General features: G+C 39.5%; 1 protein-coding gene across 1 annotated transcript; it reads right to left on the reverse strand.

The window, feature by feature from the left end:
* Nucleotides 1–2,223: 2,223 nt before the first annotated feature.
* RNF8 (ring finger protein 8) lies at nt 2,224–14,265 on the reverse strand. The gene is made up of 8 exons (XM_010706912.2): nt 14,200–14,265; nt 12,821–12,949; nt 10,531–11,271; nt 9,509–9,571; nt 7,421–7,510; nt 6,199–6,306; nt 5,610–5,814; nt 2,224–3,768 (listed from the first exon to the last, which is right to left on the reverse strand). Exons 2-8 carry the CDS (start codon nt 12,887–12,889, stop codon nt 3,623–3,625), a joined length of 1,422 nt encoding a protein of 473 aa, XP_010705214.1. The 5' UTR covers nt 12,890–12,949; nt 14,200–14,265; the 3' UTR covers nt 2,224–3,622.
* Between the last annotated feature and the right edge of the window lie 6 nt (nt 14,266–14,271).

Below are 14,271 nucleotides of genomic sequence, written 5' to 3' on the forward strand. Positions count from 1 at the left end.
AAAAAAAAAAAGTAAAAATACTCATATTCCTCCTGTGTAATCCCCCACCCTTGTCTGGATGCCCAAGCAGGAAATACTAGGCAAAGTCCCTCACAGCCACCACAGCATCACTTAGGCAGGAGGAAGCCAACCAAGTGACTTCAGTCTAGGCAGTGAACTTAGGTACTGGGACAGGGGAGATTGGCTTGCTCCAAATAACCACAGAAAAAGGGACTTTGGGTAGTCACCTAATTTTCTAAAGCATAGGTGAGCTATATACAAATGCAGCATTTTTTCAGTTAATGAATCCCAGGACAGTTTCCAGTTGGAGTAGACACTGCCTTTAGAAACTGTATAACTGGACTTTTCTGAAAGAAAAAAATGTAGTAGTATTTAAACTATTACCAATTTTATTGGAGGTGGAAGGGGAACAGATGGAAAAAAAATCACTGATATAACAGAAGTATTGACCTGCCCATAAAGGCTTTTTGTGTTGCAGAATCCTGTTTCCCCACAGTACTACAGTATTTCATTATCTTTACTTGAAACACTAGGAGAAAACAAGATGCTGCCAGAAATCTTCTTATAGCAACTTAAAATAATCTCTTTACTTTTTATGCTAGTCACTATGAACCTGGAAAAGCAAACTACTCACTCTTTGAAATAGCTTTTGATGCATTTGAAGACTTACAGTTGCCTCAGCTTTTTTAGTTTTTTTTTCAGAGAGAAAGAGAACTGGAGTTTCTTAAATCATTTGCATGAGGTCACATTTCTTAGTCTGCATAATCTTTCTGTTTTCCTAGGTGGTCCAAATCCATCTTGTAGTGCAGTCCCTAAGATCAAGCACAGCACTACTATGCTGGGGTCTTGTTAGTGCTGAATAGATTAGGAAACACCTACTGGTGCATATGACTTTTCCTAGCTTAAATGTTTGGATACATATCTTTGCAGCAGCATATTGTCTGAGTAATACCTGCCTTATTCCATTCTCTGTAACTGCTATCTGACAGATACTTTCTGTGCAAAAGTTTAAAATTTTATGCTTGATCATAGCCAACTAGATGGCCAAAAAGAGAAACGTCTGCACTTTTTGATCTTTTTATCACTGAAAACTCGTTTATGAAAGGCACTAAGCTGTGAACAAAACTTCAAATAGTCTCACTTAGTTTACCTTTCCACAGCTTCTTTATAAAGCAGTATCAGAAAGCACACAAAAATTTAAGATACCTACATTTTAACTTGTCTTCTATAAAAAAAAAACCAACACTGTTTTATTAAGTTTTCTTCTTGACAAATAGGGCAGTGGAGTACCTTCATCACAGCTCAGTGGCTGGAACTCACTTCCATACGTACAATCAACAGCTCTGGATCAGATAAGAGTTTTCCCAAAGAACTTACAGAACTGGGAGGAAGGATCTGCTTTTGTCAGTGATATGTTTTTGCCAGTGAACAGCATTACTGCTTAGCCTCTCTCCTTGAACCTTTACAATTTAGGTACCTATTGATAAACAGAAAAAGTTTATTACTCCATGCGTATCTTGGTGCACCTATTGGTAACAGTTTAAAAGGATAAATATTCCACTTTTATTCATAGTGTGTCCCCTCTCACTACAATATGAAGAATATCTCATATTCTAGTGAAGATAGCACACTCTCAAAGCATACCGAAGAACTCTGTTACCAGAAGAATCATCCTTTTCTAATATGTGCATAAACACCAACGTAAGAAAAATGTATTTAGCAAAATGAAACAGGGAAAAAAAAAAATAAAGTAAAAAAGCAAAGCAACGTGGAAGAGGTACACAGTACAAGAATTCACAGTCCTAGACAACCAGAATATTCTCCTCTTCAACAGGAACTCCTGTTCCACCATCATGGTATTTCATTACTGTTTTCTGCAGCCCTCTTCTCTCAAGACATTCTAGAGAGCATGAATGTACAAAGGAAATTTTCAAGAGCCCGTCTTTTAGAACACTAAAAGGACATAGGGAAAATTGAAGATGTAATAGCTCCTTCACCAGAGAAACCTCACATTAAGACTTTAAGAAAGTTGTCTGGCCCACATATCAGAAAACTTTCCCTTATTTAAGTCTTACCACTCAAATCTGCCAGAATGCACTACTTTCTAAGGAAAGCATTATCATTTATGCACCTTTTTCATGGCATCTTTCTTTAGTAGGAGAAAATAAGAAATACAATTGTATATTCTAAATTACTGGTAAGATAGGCACTGCTAACACAGGCTTGAAGAGTTAGGACATCTTTTATCAATTCCTGCATACAGTATTTCAAATAATTTTAAAACAGTCAAACTACTTACAGCAAAGAAAACGTGAAGCAAAGTCATTAAAAAGAAACAATCTGGGTTTTCTCAATAAATTCAACGATAACTAGGAGAAAGACATTTATCTCAGTGCTTGCATCAAGGAAGACTAATGCACAAATGGATTTATATTTTCCTTCTTCAGCAAAATAAACACAGAAACAAGAAAAGTACATACAAACAGCCAAATAAATATTACAAATGAGGGCTTCCTTCATCCTCCTCTAACAGTGATGTAAGAGGCCCATGTAAAAGCTAAGTCAAAAACAAATGTCACTGAAAATGGAATTTCACAGACAATTTCATATTATTTCATAGATGTGATAGGATGAGGCAAGACTTGCTTTGTCTTGGAGATGAACTCTGAGGGTAGCAAAGCCACAGCTCAATAGCAATGTTCTGTAAACAACAGAACTAAGTAGTTACTTATGGTTGCCTACAGATGCTGCTTAACTACCCTGTCAACAGCACATTTCATTCATTCAGGTAGCAGCAGTACTTAACAAAGAGGCCAAGATTCCTCTCTGCTGCTGACAAGAATGAAAGTATTTCTGAAGTCACTGCTAATAACTTCTGGATGTGCTGTTTCACAGTTCTAAAACTCCTTATGCAGGAAACAAACCAAAGATGCTGTATGAAAAGAGCACAAACTAAGGAATTCAGGAAGATTTAATCTTCTCTATCCCCATTCAACAGAAAATGAATAACATCAACTGAACAAACAAGCCAGCAGCTCACCTTATTTTATATTTAAGCACTTAAGGCTGACATGGTCCACAACCCACCCTTTAACTTAATGGCCAGAAAGCCCTAGGATTACTCCAGCTGACATGAAATCAAGAGGAAAACCCCCTGTTGAGATGCTTCTCTAATATATATCTCCTGGTCATAGCTGGTGCAAATGACCAAGTTCTCAAATATCTTTTGTTATGCTCCCTGCTGGATGAAGTAGGGGATATTGGTATACACATTGAAACGTGTCATTCACTCAGAAAACAGCAGTGACGCATTCAAATATTTACACCACACTGAATATGTCGGAAGTGATCCTGGAAACCTAGGTTTTATATGTCAACCATCTAGCATAATAGCAGTTTGTTCTCCCACAGTCCCAGTCTTGTTTGAGAGATCAAGCTTCTGTACATTCTCTTAAAAAATAAGGTCGTTCTTCCAAATGTTGCTAATTCTCAGCTCCAGTTCCAGCTTCTTCGCAGAATCTCTCCTTCCAGATGCCCAGTCCACTCAACCAGCAGTAGTAAACCAAATTCCATTAGACTGTTTCCGTCAGCACGCAGGCAAACCAGCCTGCAGTTGCACTGTTTAGATAACGCAGTAGCTCCCATTATGATAAGAATCCTCCTCAGAGTCCTCGCTGTCACAACTGCTGATTGACATGATGGAATAGATGGAAGGAATGATGCTGCTGTCATTGTCTGTGGCTGGGTTCACCAACACATTCCGTTTCTCTGCATTCAAAACAGATATAAAAATTAGTATTAGTCCCTGTACCCTCCAATGCTCCCTCCAAAAACTATTTTTCTTTGATTCTAGCCTCCCACTAACAGTTTGTATTAAGTCCTTCACGCTACAGGGCGCAGGAATTTTTTTGCTTCAATTTTCAGCACTAAAAGAACATTGTTTGTTGTTTTAAGTTTCCTGTATGGCTCTTCATGTTAAGATAACACAGATGAGGAAGAGACATTCTGGATCCCTTCAGTGACACACAGTTGACAAAAGGCAATGGTTAGTTATTACAACACCCTGCCAGGTAAAAAAGGAGTATGCAACAAAATGTGGTAAGGAACAAGTAATGGCTGTTCAGGACTCAAGGCCCCATCAAAACCTCCACACATTTATGTTATACTGGTGTCCACTGTACTGAAGTTTATTATCTGACTGGGCTTTCAAGTGCTACTTCCATCATTATTTCAATTTCAACTGATTTCTTCTTAGGAGTTCATGCTGAATTAGACACGTGGCGGTCTCCATCTGAATCACAAGTTTCCATCACTGAATGAGCACATCACACAAACAATTCTTCCTTCCTCCTGAAGCGCACCATGGTGAAGCTATTTGATTTCCTATTTCTAACCATTTTATCCAATTACAACCTATATTCACGTGATAGACACTATTAGCCTATTTCCTCTTTGTCTGAACAATCATGAAGACCATATTTTCCAAAATGTGAAACACAAAGTTTCATTGGAGTGCTGCTCCAATAACGGCAGCACTTCGTCTAATCACTATCAGACATCTGATGAGACACTTCAGTAGTGCTACAGCATATTCTGAAGCAGTGAGTATTATGCAAGAGCAGTATTAGTTCTGCAAAGGTGAAAGCAAATCAAGAAGCCATGCTGGACAACTTCCAGGCAGCACAGCATTTCCCGAGAGAATCAGACTGGCTTGGTTAAATAGGTGATGATTTCAGATTAGAAATAGCACTGTTTAGCCATGTCATTCTAAGTCACCATGCAGAATCTGAAATATTTCAAAAGCACCTTTCATTAGGAAGGATTTCAAAAAGGCTTGACACATTGCAAAACAAAGGATCATGCACTCAGATCTATGAGGGGAATAGCAGGACAACTATTTAAGGGAATACAACAATAGAAACTTGTTAAGAGGTAGCAAGAAGTTGTACACTTCAGCACCTAGATACCAGAGTCAATTGCTCTAGAAACAACACTGGAAGATGTAAGCAGAAGAGGAATACCTCCATACTGGAATTTTACTCACAGCCCATACGGTCATGCAGAGTCTTTTAGCTATAACAATTTTTTGTGTTAAAATCACACAGATAAATTCCTTAAGAATTAGTATGGAAGAGTAACTGTCATTTCAGTCATGCATTCACTTACATGACATACTCCCCAAATTCCCTTCAGAGATTTTTAGACAAATCTAGCATGTCAAAATAATTCAGAGTTTATCATTAGGCATTGCTCTGCTGTGTTTTTGCAATGATGTAGTTGACAGTTCAATCAAAAAGGTCAATTTTTTAAGGCTCAAGTTTTGCTCTTCTTTAGTGAAAAGATAAAGTCTTTTGGTAAGACCATTAGCATGTTTAAGTCTTCCAGATGGACTATGAATAGATTTTATTTTACTGTGCAGTAAGGCTGGTAATACAACGTATCTTAAAATCATTTTCCTGTCTCAATTTGCTGATTCTACCAATAATGAATATTGTCCAGTATATCTGCTGCATTTCCTGAGCATCTCCTTAGTATATAGGTGCCAAAGTTGGACAAAATAGATGAAATGAGAGATTGTACTCATCATGCCACATCCACCCACCTCTCACCTTTCCGCTCTCTGATCAATGACAGGCGATGCTCTTTCATTTCCACATCCAGATTTTCTACCATCCTGTCAATGCAGTTATCCAGCACCAGAGAGCGTGTCTTTGACTTAATCTCCTGCCTGCAGATAGGGCATTCCACTTTGCGTTTTGTCCACTCATCTATACAGTAGGAGCAGAAGCTGTGCGCACAGTTCAGAGTGACTGCCTGTGGAATTTAAGGGAGAGATACTTATGAGAGCATGCTCAAGCAAGCATTGTAAAGAAAAAAACCTCAAAGTCAGAAAATGTCGACTGAATACTTCCTATAAGGAAAGGCTGGGGAAGAAGCCCAAAGGCCCTTTCTTTAGGGCACCTTAAACAACTCTCCCACGCCAGAGTACAGACAGGTTTACACATTAGTGGATTCACCATAATCACAGCAACCCTACAGCTAAGTCAGAAAAACTGACAGAACAAATGAATGGACAAGTCATCTGTTGGGTCTGCTAAGTTACAGAAGAAAAGAAAAGCTTTCTCTAGTTCTGCTAAAGCAATAGTCAAGCTTTCAAGTCTCTTCTTTACTGGCAAAGCCATACTGGCTTAAACATACCTCAATGAAGTGCTCAGAACAGATCGTGCACTGCAGCTCATTCTCTAACACATCATTCATCTGATTCAACACTTCTTCTTTTTGGGCTCTCACCTTTTCCTTCTCCACCTATCAGAAAAACAAACACGGTCAGTTATGAACAACAAAGCTTGATACAATAATGGTGGAATTGCATGTGTGGAGGAAGGTAATACAAGTAGAAAACCATGCAGCTTTAAGTTTTTCCATGTAAGTCTGTGTTTGTTATGTATCCAGATTTGTAACCTCCCTCCTTTTTGTAGTTGCAGCAGTACTGAGAATATTCCTATCCATTATAGAGTATAGGTTGCAAGAAAGAATGGCCATTACTACAGTCTCCTTCAGTCTAAAGAAACTACAAACCAGATCAGTCTTCTGGAAATCTCTTATAACCTCTTTTTGGCCTGAGTTTGGATTAACTTAACACAATGGTTTGAGGTCTAATGTAAAGAGCAAAACAAAATAACTCAAATATTAGAAAAGTAAATATAAGAATTTAAAACATTTACTTGCGTTTAACTGATCAATATATTTTGCTGTTTAGGGTTAAATTAGGCTTCTAGACATCTGCTACATCTTCTAAGAAGAACTATCCTTAAAGCAACAGTTGCAAAGATGACAGAAGAAAACAAAGCAACTAGCCAAAGGTATGAAACATCATAATTTCCAACGGTAGAACATAACACAAGATCTGTTCAATTATCTTCCATTCATCAACTTGACAGAGGCAGGAAGAAACATGGCTTATCTCATTCACTATTAAAATTTCATGTTTCAGTCCTGTGCTTCCTTGTTTGACTGCTGGAACACACTGCAGTTTCTCTCGAGTCCACAAGCTGAAAATGAAGCACCCACTTTTCCCATACAGTTTTTTATTTTTAAAGAATGGAATGGATCTGCTGCTCCTGCACAACATGTTGTTCAGATGTCCTGTGCTTTCTGTTTCACGGAGAAAGATCTGGTAATAACTCTCTAATACTACTTCACATATAGAGCAAAGAGTGTATCTACTGATGATCCCTACCCTCACCCCCCACTCTTTCATATTTCCATGCAAATTCTGGAAATCTGAATCAGCTGCCAGACCAAAATACAAGAGCTTTTCACCATAGAAGGCAACACACAGTCAAAGCAAATGTTAAACCATTTATTCTGCCACAGCATATCGTATTTCAGTTATGAAGAACTTGGTTTCATTCTTTACCTTGGTTTCCTCCAGTTCTTTGTTCTTGGCTCGAATTATCTCCTCAAAATCTTTTTTACTACGGCTCAGTTCTTCCATCAGAGCATGATGCTGTAATGATACCATCCCAAAAATAAGAGTGTTATTATAAGCTACCCTACTAAATATACATGGCTCTAATCATGAGGTTCAGCATACTCATTTCTCCTGTCTTCTCCTAAAAGAGCAACACCTGTCTACCTGAGCCAGGGTGTTAAGGCAGTTCACCCTGAATTTATAATTGCAATGTAGTGTCAGTTATTTATGATCTTCCCAGCAACACAACACTTTTAATTTCCTCTCCCAAGTTACTCATTCTCGTCTATCATTAGACAACTCCCTTCTTGCAGTGACACAAATGGCACTAAAATCCTGTAGTTTTACAAGATAAAAGCAAGCAGCATTAAACAGGAAATACGTGCCATACAATAATGAATGAGGAGAAAAAAGGCATAAAGTCTACAGCAAAACTCACTACCAGACACGGTAGTAAAAATTAAAATTTGATAATAAGTGAGAGGTTGCCCAAGGGGGCTGTGGATGCCCCATCCCTGGAGGCATTCAAGGCCAGGCTAGATGTGGATCTGGGCAGCCTGGTCTTGTGGTTGGTGACCCTGCCAATGGCAAGGGGGTTGAAACTACCTGATCACTGTGGCCCTTTTCAACCCAGGCCATTCTATGATTGTATGCCACTGCAGAATGAACCTGCACACCAGATGGTACAAAATCAACTTCTCTGAACAGAGCTTACTCAAACTACTGAAGTTCCCTATGGATAACCAAAGCAGCTGTATCTTGTGTACTCTGACTCTAACTGGAGTTGGAGCTTACACAATATTGGGCTCTACCAGAAATGATAGGCAGGACTGTCATAGGACATGGATCAGATAAGAAGAAAGGTTGTTCACATAACTATTTTTAAATATATCTAAAACTTATTCATAAGCTTTATATGACTTGGTGGAAAGCTACAGAGAGGAAAATGCCCAAAAGTACCACCTCAAAGCTTTCAATAATTAGCTGCATTTCTCCTGATTTTTCCCAGCTATGGCACTGGGGAAAATCTGCAAAGTAGTAGCAAACAACTATTTCATAACCAAGAGAAACACCTGCACAAGCAGCCAACACTCAAAAGGTTTTGGGCTATTATAGCTTATGAATGTTCTACCAGACACAGCACATTCCAGGCACCACTCCACAATCATAAAATTAATGACTCCAACTGCTATTGCAGCATACTGGATGCATATGTTCTTACATCTTTGCTCATTTACTTTGATTGTAAACATTTCAAAACAAAGATTGAGCCTCTGATATGGTGTGCAGTAGCACAGAAGTTCATAAAGAAAACTCAACATACACTCCAGTCACCTTCCAGTATTGCTGAGCAACTGACTGCATGATTTCATCCCACTTTCAAAGCCTGTCTTAACAGGCCACACCATTTTGAAAGGCATGTTAAAATTCAGCCTAACAACTCCAATGGTTTGGCAATATCTGCAATTTACTTTACATTTCAGTTTGGTTTTCTGTTCACTATCTTGAGTGCATCCATCACATATGAGTATCATGGAGTATTTGACACACAAAGCCTGTCAATATACACAGCAGGGCTGGTTGAATCTCTTTTTGGATTAGCCTTCTAAAAGGAAAGACTTTTCAGATAGAGAGCCTAGGAAAACTAAGCATGTGACAATCTCTTTCAAAAACATTCCTAATCAAAACTAATTCTTTTTCCTCTGGTTTAGAACTACCAAGGCAACTCTCCCAAAACAGATAAGCAGAGGACAGACCTCAAAAAAATGTCCACCAGCACGTTGACCAGATTCAAGTAGAATCACTACAGCTACTTAATACTTTCTAAAAGCACAGATTCTCGTATCATCTGCCGGCAAACAGCAACTCCCAGAAAAGGAGGCCTGTCACTTTCTAACCATAATTTGGCCTGCAGAAGATGAAGACCACTCCAAATGCACTTCAGGCACAGTCCCAGTCTTCCACCAAGAGCGGAAGCAGTAAGATTTAAGTATATGAGTTCAATAGTTAGACCAAGTAGACTTAATTACTTGCCTCTTGCAGAACCTGGGCCAGCTGCTCCTTCAGATTCTCTTCCCCATCTTGCCATTTCACTCCCTGGAAAAAATCAAACACCAAAACTAGACATTTTTGCAGTAAGAAAGTTATTGGAGGAAGAAAAAAGAAATACTTGAAGATAACACAGGATTGAAAAGAAGTGTTTTGCACATTTAGAGAATACACTTGAAGCAACAATACTGATTTTCAGCAAAACCTGAAAAGTCCCACTCTAGCGATTCATGCGTACTACTGAAATTACAGCTCTCACTTACTGTGAAGAGCTAAAGTGAATGTATCATTTACAGTTCCGTACTTGGAACAGTTCCATGTTACTCTAGCTCTGAAGACACTGCAATGTTGACAGAAGCCAGGAAGCTGGCAATAGCTTACACATGAGAAAAAGCTGCAGCTCTATCTCGGAACACATTTAAATAGGTCAGACAGAGGTACAGCTTCAGGTGAACTTCCTTTTATCCTAAGCACACAACTTCAAACCTCCTGCACTTCTGATACAGTATCCTGCCTTTAGCAGCAGACTTTAAAGGAAGTAACTGATAAGTCATGTAGGTAACTCCCAGAAGAATTCTTACTTCCTTTAAACCAGATTTCAAATAAAGTCAAACAGAAAGATAGACTTGTGGCTTCCTATCTAAATAAAGTTATCAACATACACATACTGCTTGAAGGCATTTGCAGGTAGCAAGAAGAGACTATTTTTCTCATGTAAAAAACCAACCAAACAAAAACAAAAACAGCAACAACAAAATTCTCCTTCCTCAAGCTCTGAATTAAGAGAGAAAGGCAAACAATGATGCATTTGCTTGAAAAGGAAATGGATTCCCCACATGAATTTAGCATTAATTCAGAAAAAGCTGTATACTAGAAAAAATTCCCACTTAAGGTGAACACTTTTTAACTTGTCCTCTTTGTAACCACACAGGGTCAGAGTTTTAATTTCAAAATTGAGAAACAAATATCTCAAAACACACAGACCAAAATGATTACCATCATTATACCTCTAGCTCCTGCTTCTCTTTAGAGAATGTCCTCTCCAGCTCTTCCACCTGCTGCTGATGCTGTACTTGTTCTGTGCACAGCTTGTCCTGCAATTCTTGCAGCTCCTTTTCCATTGCTAGGATTGTCTTCTGAGCAGCCTTCCTGCGCTTCTGCTTCGCATTCAGAACTGCGGTCTGTTTCTCCTGCACTTTGACTTTTAACTGCTTTATATCTATGAGAGTTTTCCTCAGCTTTTCCAGGCCAGTCCATGACTGAGAAAGTACAGAGTGTTTCTGGTCCTCGTGAGCAACAGCCACAGCTTTCTCAGAGCAATCAGGGGTACGATGCACTGGACCCCCATCGTCCTCACTTGACCCAGGAGAGGGCAGCTTGACATCCATCTTGTCTGTCAACTGTTTTGTCTCTCCTACTCTTCTCAATAGATTACTCAAAGGTTCACCATCACATGACACTCTGTCCCTTTTGGATCTGGAATTCGAAGGGCCTTCTGATCCAGATGTCTCCGATTCTTCCAAAGTAAATTTACGCTTAGATCTTGAGCTCTTGGCTTTTCCCAGGTCACTCCTTTGGGCTAAAAACGGTCTGATTTTCTCCCACTCCTCTTTAATTACTTCATACTCATATTCAGCAGTCTCTTTGTTTTCCAAAGGCACTCCCAACTGGATACGGTCTCCTTCTGCTAAAGGATAGGTTTTTGAAGGATCCAGACGCTGTTTATTAAGCCAAACTCCATTTAGACTCTGAATATAAACAAAGAATCAGCAAGATTCAATATACAGTTACAAAGTCATCTGCAAGTTATTTCTGGCAACTGTAAACATATCCAGTCTCTGCAGTATTGCAGTCAGAACAAGCCACCTCTTTAAATAAACCTTGCAATATCCAACTTAATGGCTCAATGCCCCATTTATTACAGTCAACGCATTACATTATTTACCTTGTATTATTACCACATTGCAGATTTTTGTGTACAAGAACAAAATTAATATATGCACTTCTGCAGACGGAAAAGAATTAAGTCTAAGGGAAAGAAACTACTCAAAAGCTTCAGGGGAAATAAGAACTATCCAACTGAAAAATTCTGCAATACGTCATTGACAAGAACAAAGAACACTGCAGTAATTATTCTTGACAAAGTCACCTGAAATCCAAGAAGAAACTAGAAAAGAAAAATGACCATAGCTTACACTGCCTAATAAAAGAAAAGAAATGAGACAGTCCTCATAAATACAAAGAAAATATAAACAAGGGAAAAGTTCTTCAAGAGATGATGTTCTAATCAGAAAACGATGTGGGTTTTTTTTTTGTTGTTTGTATTTTAATTAAGCACTAGCTCAAGAAATTGTTCTTAGAAACAGAGCTGTGCTCAAGATGAACTGCAGAATCACGAGCAACCGACATACCTCAAAGAGATTCAACAAAACAACTTCACAAAAATGGTAGCAGTGATTACATAGAGATATTAATAGCTAATCTATCATAGATATTTCCAGTCACACACAGTAAAATTTCAAAATTATACAATTACTCCAGCACAGCCTTGTTTAAGAGTAATTTTAACAGGAGCCAATACCTTCCTTTTTGGCTAATCTGTTGTTGACCTAAACATCCTTCAAGACTGTATGACAAACTGAATGTTTTTTGCTGTGCTAGTGCTATTTTAAGGCAAGTTACTGATTCCACAGCTTTCAGCACGACTGAGAAAGTGCAGAGTTCATGATTAAAAAAAGAAAACATCACCACTGAAAAAGACAGACCTAGCTGAAAACTCTGATCTCAACACTTTTTCTCCATTCTAATCAGCTGGGGAGGACTTTAACTAGAATATATTTGAAGAGAATGCAAAGCATGCTTTTTTTTTTTTTTCCTAACAAAAGATTCTCATTGTAGTTGGTTATAATCAAAGCAATTTTGTCACTGCAGCATCAGTGTATCCTTTTCTTAGCAGTACAAGAACATTTATCTTTTTGAATGCTACTAAATTATTTATTTTAAAGTAGAGGAACACAAAGCAAGTTCACAGACTGCAAAGTGCTCTGTAGGACTATAGTTGCCTGAAAACGCTAGACCAAGGTATAAGTTCACATACAGAAAGCAGTAAGGCCTGTATCCCAACTGCAGCAGACCAAAGCTTCCTGCTACAAGTGCACAACAGACACAGTGTGCTTCCACGAACCTTCCATCACGTTTACATCATATTATAATCAAAGATCATACATTGTTTGATGCCAAACAGGGCATTGCCTACAGTGAAACTAAGAGTAAAAGGTCTTTAGTCAGTCTCTGTACCTTATTATCCTTAACAGTCCACTGCCCTTCTGCATTTTGCTGGAAAACACAGTGCTTACGAGAAATCATCAAGGGACAGGTTTTTGACACCAGCTGGTAAGTGAGATCTAATCCCCGGCCTACAGTTACCTAAAAATAAAGATGTTGAAACAAAAATCAGCAAGACAATAAATAGAAGTTGTATGAGCTGAATATAAGCACAGCAGAAATCTACCTTGATTAGCATCTTACAGCTATTTCCCAACAGTTCAGGATTGTATGTTGCTTCGTTACGTGGGTATTTTTGCTTGTTTGTTTTTCTTTAAATTCAAGAGTAACTAAAAAATGAAGTTTGAAGCACTCTCTCTCTCTCACTGATAAAAATTTGATTGCTGCAAGACAGGTTACAGCCTTGGTCTGACAGAAAATTCTCTCAGCAGCAAAGCTGCTCAAAGTAGCTCTCACTCCATCCATGCCTTACCTCATACACATCCTAACTAACCAGTATTTTTTCAAACCAGTGCAATAGTGTGGGTCTCAAATTTATGTCTTACCCTCTTCTTTAGCTAACAGCATCTGTTCAACTCTCTGTAAACAGGAAAGATACAGGACAAAAATAGCGCAGAAAACTGTCACTTAAAAAAAATAAAATGCACATGCAATTGTTCCCTTAAAGCATGATACCCAAGCTACGTGCTGCTTATAAACAGTCTGAAAGTAAGCTAAATAATCTGATCAGAATCCAACACCATCTTCTGCAAGAAGCAGGCATAAGGGCATGGTACAGTTTCCTAGTAGCTTGTTAAATCTGATCTCATTGCAGGCTGCCGCTTAAAGCACAGCTCCGTCCTCCCTCTCTCCTGTGAAGGATCACCAACAGCAGAGCGCTGCAGCAAAGAGAGCTTCGCCTCAGCAAGATTCTCCATGCAATTCACACAGCCCGTGCTGCAAGTCTGGCACATTCCATACTCAGCAACCTGTTGCTGAGCGTGCGTGCACACCTCCCGGCTCCAAACCCACCCGACAACGCTTTTCCCTACGTGCTCCTGAGATGTGATGGAAACAGATGCAAAGTATCACCTAAGTAACTGAGGCACAAAAATCTTACAGGCCGTACAGCGCAAACCCCGGTAAGCGAGGCCTTTTTCCCCTTACGCTACAGTCCCACAAACAGCTTCTGTCAGACGTGAGCTGACATTAAGGACCATAACAGCGAGGTACGCAGGAATTTAGGCTTCAGATCCTTATCTCTTCTCCCCCCCCCCACGTTACCCGCACTGAAAGCAGCCGGCCCGGCCTCGGCTTTTCCCCTCGTTTCACCACCGGGCTCCACCACGCCCGCTCTAGGAGGCCTCCCCCCGACCTCCCCGCAGAAGGGCCGCCTCCCGCGCCCCGCTGACCTGTGTGCCGGCCTCCAGCAGCAGCCAACCGCCGCCCGCCCCGACCCTCCGCAGGCACCAGGCCGGCCGCGA

The sequence above is a fragment of the Meleagris gallopavo genome, chromosome 2 (genome assembly GCF_000146605.3).
Source record: "Meleagris gallopavo isolate NT-WF06-2002-E0010 breed Aviagen turkey brand Nicholas breeding stock chromosome 2, Turkey_5.1, whole genome shotgun sequence".
Lineage (NCBI taxonomy): Eukaryota > Metazoa > Chordata > Aves > Galliformes > Phasianidae > Meleagris > Meleagris gallopavo.